This window comes from Micrasema longulum, unplaced genomic scaffold, assembly GCF_059751315.1.
Source record: "Micrasema longulum isolate JH-2025_06_02 unplaced genomic scaffold, ASM5975131v1 h1tg001032l, whole genome shotgun sequence".
NCBI lineage: Eukaryota > Metazoa > Arthropoda > Insecta > Trichoptera > Brachycentridae > Micrasema > Micrasema longulum.
Genome location: NW_028278220.1, coordinates 407,722 through 425,100, shown reverse-complemented (window position 1 = coordinate 425,100; position 17,379 = coordinate 407,722). Strand labels below are relative to the sequence as shown.

The following is a 17,379-nucleotide window of genomic DNA, read 5'->3' as shown; positions in this document are numbered from 1 at the left end:
TTATTTTTTTTTATTTATTTTTGAAACCCATAATAATAAACAGTACATAAAGAATAATAACAAATAACAAGACCAATTATGGGTTTCATATAGGAACAAAAACTAAAAAAAATCAAAACGTACAGTTCGCTATGGGTGAAAGGAAGTGGGATGAGAATATTTATGTTTTTTTATAAGTCGGTATAACTTTTCATATTTTTGCCCACCTAACTTCTGTGTCCAGGTGGATAAAAAATAAAGTTCTGTGTGTGAAATAGAACCAGAACTCCCGACGAGTATTTTAGACCGGATAGCTGCTCTAGGGTAAAAGTCCTTAATAATGAAATCGAGTGGAAATTCTCCGCCTCGTTGTGTAGTGGTTGACGAGTTCGCCTACCTTACTTCAGGTCCTGGGTTTAATTCCTGGCAGGTGGACGTGAAATATCGATTTTAAAGGTTTTTTGAACTGCAACATTTCATTGTTTCCGGACTGGCGCTTGAAGCGTAAGACTGGTCACTTATGTACCACTTATGTGCCCTATGTACCATACACTTATGTGCCCTATGTACCATAGGGTGCGGATAAGGGTTTGATGATGACGATGATGATTACAGATAGATATGTATTTTTTCAGTACATCAATAGTACCTTCTTTTATTTTTTTTATCTATTTTAATACTGGTCGCGTATTGAACATTTTTACAATCAAAACGAGCAAAAGGTAATTTTTTTGCGAAAAATCAACTAAATTAATTTTTGTTCATTTGGCCGAAGATGGTTGGTCGGGACAGTAAAAAATCCGACGGTCTGTTATATCATTTCATGAGAGCAAATTACTCGCCCGCCGTTCAATCCTTTGATTTTTTGTCTCGATAGATCAAGGAGCGTCGAAGAGGGCCATTAAGTGACCCTGCGCCGTAAGGGGACCGTAGGCACGCTGGGTTATTAGCGGTAAGTGGACCTGAAAAGGGTCCTTGAGATGTGCAAGTCATGCACCGCGCCGCCGATGGATTTGGGAGTATTTTTAGTGTATTGTTTCAGAGCGGCACAGGAGCTTACTTAGAGTATGACGCTACATTATTTTGTTTATTTTAGGTGTTCCCCAAGGCTCACGACTTGAACCGCTTTTAAAATTTATGACGATTGAAAATTTTGCAAATTAATTTAGGTTTTGTGTCGTGCTTTCATCTTTTTTAAATTTAACCTGTCATTAAATTGTACAAATAAAAAAATAGGCACTTACCTACAAAATAATTCTTACATTGGATTTGGGCTTAGATTTGATTGTCTACCTTAGTTAACATATAATAATTTGATCTGCATGTTATAATTCTTTTTTAATTTAAACTGCCATTACATTGGGAAAAATAAAACAAATTTACGACCAAAAAAATCTATTTTGGTTCGTGTAAGTAGTATCTTATGAACCTAAACGTATAATTTAAATGAGTACCTAATTTACTAAAATAATATTTTACTTTACTTACATTTAAAATATTTTACATCTCGTAACTCCAACGGTATTTTGAGGCACAAGGATGTTTATTCAATACCTCTTCAAGTGTGTGCAAAGTGACCTAATCCGCCCTCGCGGTTCCCCTCCAGTATCAGAGACATCACCGGTTTCTAACCGGTTTGATGTTTCCCCCACTCGGTCCATATTTGTGGGCGTGGCTCGGGCGGCGAAGGCCCGCCATTGGGCGAGGCGGGCTGCCTCCGCCCATTGCCGCCCCTCTCCGCCCCACTCCTCCTCCGCCGCCCTGCCCGCCCGCCCCCGCCGGCCAGTGACGGCGACGATCAATCAGTACAAGTCGAGGAGGCGTGTGGAGCGTTTGTCGCGTAACCGCCGCTGATAAATGTCACAATACGGACAATGTGGTCATTGTTTTCGGTTGTTGCTTCCTTGTAAAAGCTCTTTTCAATAAACCTTTTTTTGTACCTCGTGGACCCTGGATTCCAACTAGATTTCCGTTATCAACATGTTTTTGTGAGGTTTTTTGTTTTTGACACTGAGTTGTGATCGCTTGATATTTTCGTCGTACGGACAGTTTTTTGAACATTGAATCGTGATCGGGTTTCCGGCCCGGTATGGTTAAGATGTCGTCCTAGTCGCTGAACACCTCACCATGATCACCGACATGAGCCCGGCGGGCTTGTACGCCCAAGTACCGGCCATGCCTAATATCAAATCTATCGTAAGTATCTACCTATTCATTCACTATTTTCATGTACAAAAGATATTTATTTGTCCACGATAATAATCATTGTTTATCTACAGTGATGAATAATAAAGTATAAATAAAAATCTTACTTTTTTTTTAGTAAAATACAAATTTCACTTTCCTAATTTGTTATAACAAACTAAACACACGTCTTTTTTATAATTTTTATTCTTTTGATACGGGCTCCGTTACATTTCTTATCGCGTTCTTGAGCTGACATGGCTGGCTTATTGGCGCTTAAATACGTTATCTTATTCTACCATTCATAGCGAAGAACCGTTTAGTTCCGCTCTTAAAAATTGCCACGGATTCTCGACGCAGAGTGCAGAACTACCCTTGTTGTAGCAGCCCTCGAAAGGGCCAGACTCCCCGTAGAGTGTCATACAAAGCGCACCGCTAAACACCCAGCCCGACAAAAGGCCTTTGTGCAGTCCCGATACAAAACCTTCCACAATCGGCTTGGAGCGGTACCGTTTGTATTGGCTTTGCTCTTTTCTTGCTCCGCTTAGCTTTCTCGCCTTTATCTCGGATCTTCTTCCACTGGATGTTTCCTGTGTGCTGTCAACAAGTCCCCTTTCCGCACTCGTAAATCGGCTGAACTGCTGATGTGATGATGGGTTTTGATGCGTACAAAGGAAGCGGTTTGGCATTTGATATTGTGATAAATGTATGCATTGTGGCTAAAGTTATACCGACGGTAAGAGCTCAGATGACCACTGAGCTTCTATTACCTCGTATCTATATCCAAGTAATGCATAATAATTGCCGGCAAAATAAAAGCAAGGACGGATTTTTAAATGAAATCGATAGGTTAGTTTCCGTCGGCCGGCCTGCGCGGCGCGGAGCTGACTCTTTAAATCCAAGTTCATACGTGTAATAAAAAGTTCCGACGCGATTTTTTATTAGTTTTAGGTTATTAATTTAAATGTTAGAATCCTGTTTCCACGATTTAACGGGAACGATTCATATTAGATCCCCAAACAAGTGTATTTATGCGGAATGCAAAAATCAATTTTAACCATCGCATCGGTGCAGAATTTATTCGGTCAAAAACATAATTTGAGATAGGTAGCTCACATCCATAGATATTTCTCTCCTCTGGTAATATTTTTTAAAAATGTAAGTATGTAAATATTTACATAATAAATCTGTCCCGAGTCCTGTATTAAAATTTGTCAATATAAATAAATTTATCTTACTTTTTCACCAAAAAAACTATTTAGTGTGGCTTCTACTGAGAGAATTTTTTAAATAAACAACAAAAATATCCTCATTTTATTTTGCTGTAATATAAATATAAATAAATAATATTTAAAAATATGTCAATAATATTTGTCGGCCCCGTGGTGTAATGGTCAGCGCGTTAGCCTGCCATGCAAGAGGTCTCGGGTTCGATTCCCGACATGGTTGAGATGAAATATTTAATTAAACGGGTTTTTTCACACTAGAATATTTCATAGTCCCTGGACTGGTACCTGAAGCGTAAGGTTGATCATCTTACCTTCATGTAACAAAAATTATAAAGATACGCTGCGGTTGGTGTACCAATGCAGTGCCCTATGCACCATAAGGTGCGGAAAGGGAATGATGATGATGATGAATATTAAAATAAATATATAACTACTTAATAGGTAGTTTTTTTTAATTTAAAACTAGGGGAAACCAGTTAACTTGAAAAATGATTTTTTATTATTTTTACTATTTTTTTCAGACTTATCTACAATGAACGTATTTTTGCGTACAATTGAATTATTTATATGGCCAAAATCCCTCTGTGATTTTTTTTATTAAATAAATTTATTAGATCGTAAGGCAATATAAACAATATTTGACTGAAATTATAATTATTTATTTTTGGTATCTAAAAGTCATCTGCAATTTTTATATTGCAGTTTTTTTTGTATATTTTTATGTATTATTTTAATATTTTTCATCGATAATTTAAATTTATCGGTCATGAAGCGGATACTTCTACCTAACGACTTGACTCTCATCTTCAGTGTCTAGCCTCCCTCTCTCCATTAGCCGCTCTAAATATGTCCTGACCCCGAACCCCATCTCGTAATAAATCCCAGGGAGTCTCACAAAGTGAGCAGCGCATAATGCACTCCCCTGAAGCTGGATTAAGGGTAGGCACCTAACAGAAGGGCGAATTAAAACCATTAACTACAATGCGCTCCTTTATGGGGACGAATATACATTGGGAGACAAAGCGGAGAAAACAATGCCGAGTAAATTTGGATATCAGCTTGGATTTCAGACGCACTTTTTGGGCATATTGTTAAAAAAATACTGGCTAATAAGACTCAATGCTCACTATTTGCCTTCGAACATTAGTATCATGATGATGAAAAAAAAATGTGTTGGTATTTTATTTTATTTTTATTTATTAAAAACGACAGTTGTTATATATGAATACAAAATATAAAAAAATGTACATACATCCAGTAAAGTTTTTCACAAATATAATGAGAAAACATGTTACACAGTAAAGAGAAAAATAATATATTATATAAGACATGAGAAAGAAAAAAAAAGATCTCGTAAGAAGGTTAAGTGATGAGGAAATAGAGTGGAGGAGAGGGATTTTCATAATATAGTTGACCAATTCAAAATTTTGATATCATAATAAAATAAACATATTTAAAGGACCATAAACTTATTACACACTGACAAATGTTTAATTTTACAAAATTTTGTAATAAAAATATCTAAATGGGGACAAAGTAAGCTAAATTTGGAGCAGCTACGATAAATAAACGAGTTTTGAACATATTTTTTTTTGGGAAATGAATTATAAAAAATGAATTTGTCGTGTTGACTTTACGGGACAATTGATTGAAATACGCTCCAAGAGATATGGACTATCGATAAAAAAAATTTTAACTTTAAAGAGGAAAGACAGATTAGAAATGCTTCTACATTACATCCCTTTGAAATAGACTAGCCTTTGGGTCTATATTAAGTAGGTACCTACTAGGTGTTTAAATAAAAACGTATTTATTTAAGTATTTGATACATCACATAATTCAATATTCATATGTGCATAGGGCATCGCATTGGTAAACCATTCGCAGTATTTTTATCATTTTAGTTACATGAAGGTATGACGATAGTCCTTCGCTGCATATTCATCGCAGGAACCGTGAAATATTTTAGTGCAAAAGCGTATTTCCAAAAATAAACATTTTATGTCAACCATGTCCGGATCCGAACCTGAGATCTCTTGCATGGTAGGCCAGCGCGCTGACTATTGACCACGAGTCGACGATAAATATTAAAACATTTTGAAATGTTTTGTCTGCAGGTTCTATTGCTATGTTACCTACATACAATTTATGTAAGTCAGTAATACTATTTTTTTTTGTACAATACTTGCCAAAAAAATGTTACATACAAAGGTAATACCTATATACTTACTTGCGCTTTATAAAATTCACCGCTTAAAGTTAAGAATTCATATAAATTTAAATAATGAAGAATAAAAATATAACTTAATAGTAACAATATTTATATACCTACCTAAATTTTTATATAAATGACATTATTTTTCAACAGTGTTTGATTATGTCCAAATGCTTGCAGACTGGCTGGATTTCCTCCCTAGGGAGTTGTTCATATTTAAATTTATTTCAACAGAGAGGGAAAGAGTTTTCGTGAAGAAATTTGGAAGTCTAGGCATTTACAGGGCTTATGACCTGTCATTGGCTGGTTTAAGTGGCCACTTTACACACTGTGTAACATTCACCATTCTGCCCATGTTTAAACACTGCTCAAACACTGTTGAATTACTACCTGGTAAAAGAAGAAGTATAAAAATTGGAAAATTGTTTCCAGGCGTTGCCTAGTAGGTGATTTGGTTCAGCCGGATGAATCTCACCCACGTGATAAAGGTTTCAGCTCTTTCACTTCACAAAAGTCAACAGATGGAAGAGTTGAGGAAATGTGGATGTTTAAACATGGGCAGAATGGTGAATGTTACACAGTGTGTAAAGTGGCCACTTAAACCAGCCAATGACAGGTCATAAGCCCTGTAAATGCCTAGACTTCCAAATTTCTTCACGAAAACTCTTTCCCTCTCTGTTGAAATAAATTTAAATATGAACAACTCCCTAGGGAGGAAATCCAGCCAGTCTGCAAGCATTTGGACATAATCAAACACTGTTGAATTACTACCTGGTAAAAGAAGAAGTATAAAAATTGGAAAATTGTTTCCAGGCGTTGCCTAGTAGGTGATTTGGTTCAGCCGGATGAATCTCACCCACGTGATAAAGGTTTCAGCTCTTTCACTTCACAAAAGTCAACAGATGGAAGAGTTGAGGAAATGTGGATGTTTAAACATGGGCAGAATGGTGAATATTACACAGTGTGTAAAGTGGCCACTTAAACCAGCCAATGACAGGTCATAAGCCCTGTAAATGCCTAGACTTCCAAATTTCTTCACGAAAACTCTTTCCCTCTCTGTTGAAATAAATTTAGACATTATTTTTATTTATTAATATTTTTTTTTGTATTATATTATTTGCAGTAATAAACAATACAATTAATGTATGCTCACTGGGGTAACTCGTATCCGGGACGTTTATCCATATGCTTTTTATCTTTCAATTGAAATTTTTATTTGAAATTCTTCGCTCCTAAGTCCTTACCTGTACAAAAAATATTCATAAACGTCAATTAGTCGTACGTTGATTCATAGTGAATAAAGTTAACTTTATGCGAATTTATTCATCACATTTTTCCTTTGGATGTGTCGTTGGTAAATTTGAACAATATTTTTAATGTGTCAAAATATTACATTTGTAAACGAATACTTACATACTTACCTATACGATAGGTAATCATTATAATAGAGAGATTGTTTTTTTTGAGAAGGAAACATTACGAAAATTGTCCTGTCGTTTTTTCCCAAAAAATTCTTAAAAATTGTATGTAATTTCTGCCTCTAGTCCAAATTTGATTTCTGTTTTTCATTTTATATTCGGAAGCACTGAATGCGCGTGTTCGCCATTTGCGTTGTTTGCTACTACAAAATGGGAAACGGTCGATTTAAAACCGGCGACAAATTTGAGCGGCACGTGTATGGCGAAAATATTTCCGTTTTGTTACAATAATTTCTTTGTTCGACATTGCGGCGAGGAATATTTGGCAGTTTGCTATTACAAATGGCGGCTCACAATTACAGTGCCAATTGAGAGGGACTTCCGACCATTTATTACTGGTACCTACTCTTTTTGCGTTCGGATTTTCGCGCTGAGAAATCGATAACTGTCCAAAGGAAAATTTAATATACGCAGCATGATGTAGTTTTGGATAGGTATTGGAGCACAACATCGTCTCTGCACAACTGTGGGTGATATTGAACCAGATTCCTGGACGAGTGTTTTTGACCATGGCTTGGTACTCTCAGGTAAAAATCCAAGGAGAAAATAGAATTGAGATAAGTTCACCTTTTAGCGTAGTAATTAGCACTTTGCTTTCCATGCTTGTTGAGGCCCCTGTTCGATTTCTGGAAAGGGGATGTGAAATATTGATTTTAAAGGAGATTCTATGTATAATGCAATATCTTATTACTCTGGACTGGCACCTGAAGCGTAAGGCTAGTCGTTTTACCTCCCATGTAGGTGTGTAATAAATTGACCAAGATTCGCTTCGATTGGAGTACTAATGCCTATGCACCGCAGGGCGTGGATTGCGAAATTATGATGTTGATCGAAACTGGTACCAAGATACGAATTAAAGATCACTATACTCGACCATCTTCCAAACCAACTAGACTGTCTGACCTTTTCTATATTCTTAACATCAAAACTTAGCATTCGAAACTTTCTACTATCCCTTGTATATGCAAAACATTTAACAAAAAAAAAAATAGCCCAAATATATTTGACACTCCGTATGATAGGTACCTACAGAACAGAGTTAACAAGCTTGAATCAGAATAACAGAGAATAGACGTTTTGTTTTTTTTTGCTTTTTATTTCTCGTTATCAATTCAAATGCAATTTTCCATTCCTGCTATCCTTAATTCTTTCTCTGCAACTCCTCATTTCTTTCATTATTTTTCCTTACCATTATTTCCTTGTTTTGTCCCGATTTTTTCCATTTAATTTATGTGAATAACATTGTTTAAATTACTTATCATTTTATTGTTTACATAGTTTAAACCGTCGCTTTATTTTATTAGAACCGTGAATACATGTTATTGGATGACATGCTCTACTTTGTACTTTCTTTTTTTTTAAATAGTGTCTTTGTATAAACATTTAACTTGTACATCTGTTTGTATTATTCTAAATAAATAATTCTTTGACGTATTTGATTTTAACATACGTCAAAATATTTAGTATCGTGTCTACAATCTACATAAATATTTTCAACGAATTTGGGTGATCATGATCACAGATATCATTGTTAATAAAACTGTCTTCAGATTACAGTCTCGATGGGAGATGTCCATTTCCGTTGGACGAAAAAACTTAACAATGTGAGTGTTGCCAGGTACAATTCGAATCCCAAAACGGATATGCGAGATTATCCCGAGTCCATATTATATGCAAAAGGATGCAAGAATATGTCGCCATTTCGTCTGGCCATTGCGCAGGCCTTTATCGCATTGTTGGTTGAATGAAATCATTGAATTTATTCTCGAAGTGAGAGGCTTAGAGGTGTCAAAATCGATAAATTGTTCTAAAGGTCGGTTGGGTGATTGACATGAACAAGTATTGTACATACACAGCTATTATGATTTTTTTATACCTATTGAATATGGACAAAAAATATCGAGTCGTTTTGCATTGAGAATAGTAATTCCATGAGTAGACCAGTAAAACCTAAGTTTAAATTTTTAATAATAAATATACCCAACATTCAGCTCTACCAAAAACAATTTTGAAATTAGTTTAAAGAATTTGTACATATAAATTTCATGACAAGCAGCCACAATTCGCGTACTCGTATTTTAATAACACTGAAATAATGAAAAATTTTGATAAAAATATTACCAAGGTTTATTCTGTTTTATTCAGGTTTTGATTTTTTTTCCAAAAACCATTGACCATGAAGATTTATCAAAATATATTAACAAAAAACTCAAATATTACTAAAACAATTGTTTTTGAATGACAAAAATGAATTAAAATGATATGTGTAAATGTAATTTATGTTTTCGAGAACTACCTATGTAATTTTTAAGTAATCTATTTGCAAACTTACCATATTTGAAAATATATTATTTGTCTTAACTACATCAAACAACATTTTAAATAGTGCACAGAGTCGGTGTTTTTAAAATAAATATACGTTGGGAAGTAATAATGTTTTTATCATTGGATCCAATGTTCGTAAAACAACCACGGAATTTACGTTTTTTATTTACAGCATTATACGTAGAATAAAAATGTGACTATTATGCTTGTCAACGCATATCCGGTGAACGTTACTTCAAATTTAAAAATAAAAATTTAAATTTACGAACAGAAATACATCTCACATAGCATCTTTGTAATATCTTACTATACATTTCGTTCTACATCAAAATACTCGATACTAGAATGAACGATTCAGAATTGCCGCTGAATGAACGAGAACGTCATTCAAATGATTCATTATCTCCCTTCCAATCTATCATGTCAAGTGACATGTTTCATTCAATCACAACACGTTATAGTACAGTAGGTATACCTGCAGCGTCACGTCTCATATCTCCCTCTATCACCTATCTCCTCTCTTAACTTGTAATCCGGCTGACAGACGGGCCCATTCAGCGATCCCCGGGGCACTCCATAATGAATGTCCCGAGACACGCTATGAGCAGACTAATATTAATACTTGTTTATGACACAAACCTTGTTGACACTTCGCTGAGGATAATCCTCATAATCCTCCTTTCTTGGGTGCTTTCAACAAGCTTTGTCGAATGTCCCCTTTCACGTGAAAATAGTTTGAAGACATCGCGAATACTGTGGGTTTTTGTAAAGGATCACATTTTGGTTTTGCCAATGGTTAGAAGGGCATTATAATCAGGTAATCCGTTATTCGGCAGGAAAATGTTTTATACTTGTAAGTAAATGCTTGTTAGGTTCGCAAACAAACACCCAAGTATGTTAATAAAAGATGTTATAGAATTTTTTTTCCCTTCATATTTTTTTTATTGAGTTTGACATAATTAAAAAAGTTTCGATATTTATTTTTAATAATGGAAAACTTTTATTTTGTAAGTAAATTGATCCTACCTCGGCACTGGAATAGCCACTCTTACACAAGTATATTTTTTTAAACATTATAATAATAATAATAATATTTGACTGAATTAAAAAGCGCCATTTTTGTAAAAAATTACCTCAAGGGCGCCTTAAAATTTTTTAAGTAAACTTTCATTCTAATTAAGCTAACATTATATATTATTTATTTTAAAATTGAGGGTACGATAAACGAAAGATGTGAGATTTCAGTTAAGATCAGAACTGACTGGGGCTGTCGATGATTCCATTGGTTCCAGGTTGGTTCCGATGATTGGTTCCAGGAAGAGGGGCCGGCAACGGCAAAAGCACGATCTTCGAACTAAGTATTTGGACAGCGATAGATTTCGACAGGTTTCCCTCTGCCGCTCTCCTTATTTATGTAGTAATTTTAGTTGCTTCAGCAAACTATAACCTCAACCGTTATTTGTAAAATATCGTGATCGTGTTGTGGTCCAGTGGCTACTGTCTCGGACTCACGGACCAAAGGTCTGTGGTTCGAATCCCACTCTACCCCAACTTGATTCCATTTTCTAATAGTGAGTTATTTACAACTCGTTGTAAATGGCCTTTAAAATTAAATATTTGGGTAAATGATAAGAACGCAAATATTTCTTTAAAAAAAAAATAATAATAATGATAATTTCCAATGTGAAATAAATAAAAAGAAATTAATATAGGGATTGCTTGGGCGATTTTTCTGTATTTTTAAAAATACATACAAATTTAAATTCCGTGATGTTATTTTATTATTTTATTTTATTCAAAAAACATAGTCATACATTATAAATATTAAAAGCAATGATTTTATAAATAAAGTATAAAGTAAATAATCATGTGCTTCAAAAATATTGAGATTCATAACATTAATAAATCCTGGATATTTAAAATAGGTATTATTTAAAAAATGAAAAAAATTCAAATGTATAAGTAATGTATAGTTTGATATCTATTCTGTGAAACGATAATCACTAAATTTAAAAAAAATCCCTAATCTATTTCCATATGCTAAACTTAGATAGTTTTTGTTATTCCATCACACAAAGATTAGAGGCGATGTTATGTAGAGTCAGAGGTCGCCGAGCTAAGGCTGATGTTTATGGTTGACAAAATTACAAATACTTCCAAGAATTCCAAATTTGCTCCGTTCAGAGAAGAAATGTCCCGAGACGGAATTTGAGCTCCTAGAACGGGTCATGTGTAAATACTTTAATACTTTAATACTTTTTCGTGCATTTGTCTTTTGGGCTAAGAAAAAAATACTTACCTCCTCTACCTACCTTGTAGAAAATGCTAAATGCTAATTAATAAATGTTTTGAATAATGTAAAACAAAAAAAAATATTTTAAAAAATTATGTCCTACAGAAAAGTCTCTTAGCTTAGTGGGTAACTTAAATGACGTACAATAATTATTAAATATTAAAATAAATAAACGCTATTCTGCAGAACTGGAAGGAAAAAAGATTACAGACGCATGTGGTGACTATTAATTATCAGACGGGATGCTTACATTTTTTTGTGAAAATCGCCATATAGCTGAACAGTAAGTTTCTCAACACGTCTTGCGGCTGCAGGTCGTATAGAGGGTTACTCGTTTGCAATTACGATATAGTTTAATAACAGAAACGAGAACGTCTTATAGCTACAGAGCGCATGATCGGCATGAAACATTATTTAAAAAATAACTTTTTTGTGTGTCTTTTTTACGTCATGCGCATGGTTGGTTGGAATTCTAGAACCTATGTACGAAATCCAAGTATGAAATAATTTGATAGTTAAGCTAGATTAATAAACGTCTCGCAGCTACGAAGCATATGGACGAATGGGATTCTAGCAACACAAAAATGATTGCAATGTAAGTTGAGTTGAGAAGTTGACAGAAAAAATAGTGTTCTGAAAATGGAAATATTTAGGTAAATAATAAGAACTCAAGTCAACAAAAATTAAGCAATCTAATAACTACAAAATTTGCTCGTGTAATGTTTTTACGGAATCTTTATAATTAAATTCATTAAAAATGATTTTAGTCCGCGTTTAATTTTCAAGTTGCGTCTACTTTATGCGTCGTCGTAATTAGCATGTCAAGTATGACTCAAAGGAGACTTGTCATAAGGAATTTTCAGCCTGACAAATATAACGACCCCGTACTTTATTTTTACTCTCGGGAGAAGATTTATCTATTCTTTAAATGCAACTCCTGTCTACACATTCAACTCCATTTACTCTTAAATTTCAGTCAATTCATTTGAATGGAAAAATACGCCACTGTAATACATTAAATAACCATCGTTAGCACATTTTCTGTGATAATTTGAACTTACTCAATTATTTAATAATATAATAAATCCAATGATCTTTAATTATTAGCGCCCCTGAGGTATTATATTACGAAAATGGCGCTATATAAGTTATCCATAATTATATTATTATTATTAACTGGATCAAGTGACAAGGGAGTCTGAATGCTTTTCAACATTCAAATCTGCTTTGAGTAATTAGTATGGTTATTTATTTGACAAGGAAAATAACAAAGTTAGTGCTACAAATATATCCATTTATATATTTTAAGAAAAATAAAAGAAATATTAGCCTTCTTAAAATACACCCAAATATTTCAAATTTTCAATGAGTTGTAAATAACTCACTATTAGAAAACGGAAATCAAGTTGGGGTAGAGTGAGGTTCGAACCTCGAACTTCTGATCTGTGAGTCCACAACACTAGCCACGGGACCGCAACCCGATTTTTCTGTTTATTAGTTTCAAATTAATTATCCGTAATTATAAAAAGACTTAGACCAAACCCTACATTTGTTCAAATTAGTAGTGGTTTTATTATTGATTTAGCATTTACTTTGTAACACTTAATGATCAATAAAAAACTGTTTGAACTTTTCAAATTATTTTTTAAGGCTTTAATACTTAATAAATTTCATTTACCTAAAAATAACGTCGATTCATTTACAGTCAATCGATTTAAAGGGAGTTAACTGAGATTGTGAATTTGATTCCCTAAAATTGAATGCGTTACTTGTGTAAAAATGACTAATTACTCGTCCTAACTCAAAAGAAATTTTAGTCCCATGGAGTTGGGACTTATGTCTAAAAAAATGTGTAATAAACTGTTAATAGGCAAATAAAAAAAATAGAGGCTAAATGTGTTTAGATTTTCGGAAATGGGAACAATTTCAAGTCTCCACACTTATTTAAGCGCTTGTAATGAACAAAATAACGCAGCGTATCTATTTTGGGATAAATTTGTGAACACGAAAACGGTACAGAGAATGCAATAGTTAAAGTACAATACAGTGTTGAAAAAATGTCTTTAGTTAATTAGGTGTGAATATGCAAATAAGAAGACACTAATTATTAACGATTCTATTAAAATACTTGGTACTTCTAAACTTGATGTGTCCTGTTCATGGAACTTATAGAAATTTAATATATTTTTAAAACATCAGTAAGGTAATAATTAAATCCAATTATTTTTCTTTGAGAGACCTTTTTACGTTTTTTAATATACAAAAGATTTCACACAGGTTGTGTTATTTTAATGAGTAAATTTTTAGAGAAATTTTTGATAATCCGTTGCATAAGCGACGCAAGCGGTCACTGGTTATTCAAAATTTGTAGATTTATGTATCTTTGTTTCTATAAAAAATTACAATGATCTTCCACCGAATTTTTTAGTAATGGACTTAAGTGTTTTTGAAATATTTAAGTCCGAGAATTACCCAATTTTTAACTAGTCGAAAATAACTGTACTTTGAAATAGGAACCAGATTGTATGAAAGCGGGTTTGAATCTCCATCTCTGATCCGTGAGTTCGAGAAAATACATGCCATCAAGATTGATTCATGTATTTTCAATATCAATATGTATGTAAATTTATATTTTATGTGAGAAAATACCAAACTTTTACAAATCGCGAAATGACTTTAAAAAGAGGTAAATTCACTAAAATAAATTTCTGTACAATTTTCTCAGTAGTACATATCGACATACTTAAATTTAAAGGCAAAAAAAGGCATGGGAGATCAACAAAATAAAATTTTAGGTAAAAACAGCGGTTTTTCAATTTATAAATATTTAACATAAAATTTGCCGGGGATCGAACCCGGGAAGTAATAAGTGCTAACAAAACACTCTAACGATATAATAAATACCTTAAGTAAATGTGTTTCTATAACACTTTGTTTTACTCAGTAGTTCCTCTATATTTTTTCATAATCCAAACTCAAAATGTTCAATTACGCATAGCTAATGTAGATACAGGCAGTTTTTTTTTGTTGCACAGTTTTTATTCTGTTTTTTTCTTCTTATTGCTCTGCAGTCACGATTCATTCAGCTAGTTATTTATGGCAGACAAGTCTATTACAAGTTCTGGTATCACGGAAACATCACTTCTTGGTCGTTACCGTGTCTCATATTCGTACTCGAAAAATAGAACATTTGAGTGATTTACCAACTTTTCAATTAAGTCATTATTTACCCTTTAGCCGATTATACTTTAAATTATTTATTTCAAATTTACCCAATAGATAATATAGTTAAAGACTACAATCAATACTGTTTCATCATTAGATAATTGTATACGAGCCCAATTGAGCAGTTTTTTTGCAATCTTAAAAAATTCGCCATTATGCAATTTAAAAAAAAACCTTTTTGAAAGTACGTGGTTGGAGTTAAGTGTAATTCATTATTGAAAAAAAAGTGAGTTAAAAAATAAATTCAAAGCTTAAATCCTGGTTAAATTTATTTATCGAGTCTTTCTGCTTTTTAATGTCATTTTAACGTATCCAGACAACGTAATAATATATTTTTTAATTAAATTTATTTTTCATTGAAAAAGGAAACATTGGCATTCTTGTTATTTACCAAACTACTTCGATTTTCTGGGCCATTTTCAACGAATTGTAAATTACTCAGTATTAGAAAATCACAATCAAGTTGGGATAGAGTGGGGTTAAAACCTCAGACCTCTTATCCGTGTGTCCGCAACACTAGCCACGGGACCACAACCAGATTCAATTTTTTTTTTTTTACTATGTCTGTAGTGTAAAAAGTTGTCATTTTATCAAACTATATTATTAATATTGATTTATAATTTCTGTTTTTCTGGCAGTTTAACGATAATAGAATCAAAGATTCAGCGTTCATAATTATCACTGTTTTGATTTTGAAAACTAGGGGCCGGGGTTTTATCAACATTTGCTGGTGTAAGAAAACGATGTAATATATTTTTATATTTAAGTGAGTTAGTGTCTTTTCATATCCTTTTGATCGATATTCAGTCATTGTTTACATTCTCCGCACAGTCTAGTGTTTTTGTTTGGCCTACTATGCGCGTTACGATATTGTATTCGTTTTGTACATGCGAGACAACACAACTTATCACACACAGCTTGATAATTATTTTAATTAACAGTAGTAATTTTCCAGCATTCTCGAGGACAGGGGTGAAGGAATCCGAGAGACGTTTCTCTCCGTAGCGATAGTGTATCCATGGAAGGGGGAGGCGAAGGAAGCCATTACGAGAGATATATGTCCCGCCAAATGGTGCGTGGAGTATCCTCAAAACGTCACTCTCCCGCTAGCCCAGAAAAACTGTTTCGCCCTTTGTGCCGAGCAAAAAACATAAAAATACCCCAGAAAAAGAGATACTTTGCCGGAAAGACGGGAAAAAATTCCCGGATAAAGGATGGGTTAGGATATATTATATTTACATCAGCACGCGCCCAGAGTACGTAGACTGGCTGGATACATTACCAACACGATATGGAAATTGTGCTTTATGATCCGGAATGAACGAAGAAGCTTTTTTTATTCACTCGCTGACTCCGCGTTAAGCTTTATTTATGTTTACATGTTAAACCCATTTACATTAAATGATAAAAAGCTTTAATCATGTAATAATGATGTAAAGATCACATATTATCGACGTCAAATACAAGAGTGTATCACCGGCGTTTCAGTTTCAAAAACTTAGTAAACAATATTTTGAGTTTGTCCAAATTTATGTTACTAAATACAAATACTGGTTATTAAGACTTACATATAACAACAGATATGGATATCATTTTAAAGAATGAAATATGGGCATTTATAGGGATTATGACATGTCATTGGCTAGTTTAAATGGCCACATTAGGCATTTATATTTATTTCAAACTTTTTATTTTTAAAGATTATATCGGAATAGAATCCAGGGCCTCAAGAATGATAGGCAAACGAGCCAACCACTGCATAACGAGACGAACTTATATTTATTGGATTTCCTTATTTAAAATTTTACCGGAGAGCAGCCATCGAGTCGAAAACACTCGTCCAGGATTCTGGTTCTATTTCACACACATAACTATATTTTTCATCCACCTGGACTCAAAAAATACACTATGTATAAGAACATGTAATACTTTTCGTAGTTTAATAAATTACAAGCTGTATGTACTGAAAATATGTTATGTAACACATTATATTGAATAAATGCAGGTAATGCGTTATGATAGTGAAAGTAATCTGAAGAAAAAACACAAAAGGTTCTTCGTAATTCAATTTAAATCATAATAACGCGGTCTCTAAGCATCAATGTCTATTGATACCGATTGCATTGACAGTTAAATAAAACTATTAAAACCGAAACAGTTCAAGCTAACATCACAATGGAACCAATACACTAATACTTAATACACCTCCAGATAAGGGTATTCTACAAATCGGTACAAGAATGACTTTCACAAATTGTCGCCTTGAGTTAGAATAAATAATACGTAGTGAATATCCAGTTGATATATTCTGCTAGTCACATCCATTTAGGCGGATCATTCACCAAGTATTGGAGATAACAAGACCTCCCGGTGGGCGGCCCGAGCTGGCCTAGGGCGGGAATGGCGGGATGTCAAATTCAATATTGTGGCCACACTCCGAGACTAGAAGGT

The 17,379-nt window shown here is 33.6% G+C and overlaps 1 protein-coding gene across 3 annotated transcripts in view; it reads left to right on the top strand.

The window, feature by feature from the left end:
• The window catches only part of Sp1 (transcription factor Sp8), a 102,238-nt gene that overhangs the window by 32,447 nt on the left and 52,412 nt on the right, over positions 1 to 17,379 (top strand). The window contains exon 1 of one of the 3 annotated variants that reach the window (XM_088232874.1): positions 1,800 to 2,175. The exons of the other annotated variants lie outside the window; for them this stretch is intronic. Within the exon in view, the coding sequence (XP_088089000.1) occupies positions 2,107 to 2,175 (69 nt within the window). The 5' untranslated portion in view covers positions 1,800 to 2,106. Of the gene's footprint in view, positions 1 to 1,799; positions 2,176 to 17,379 lie in introns of those variants that run through there. 3 annotated transcript variants of the gene reach the window in all.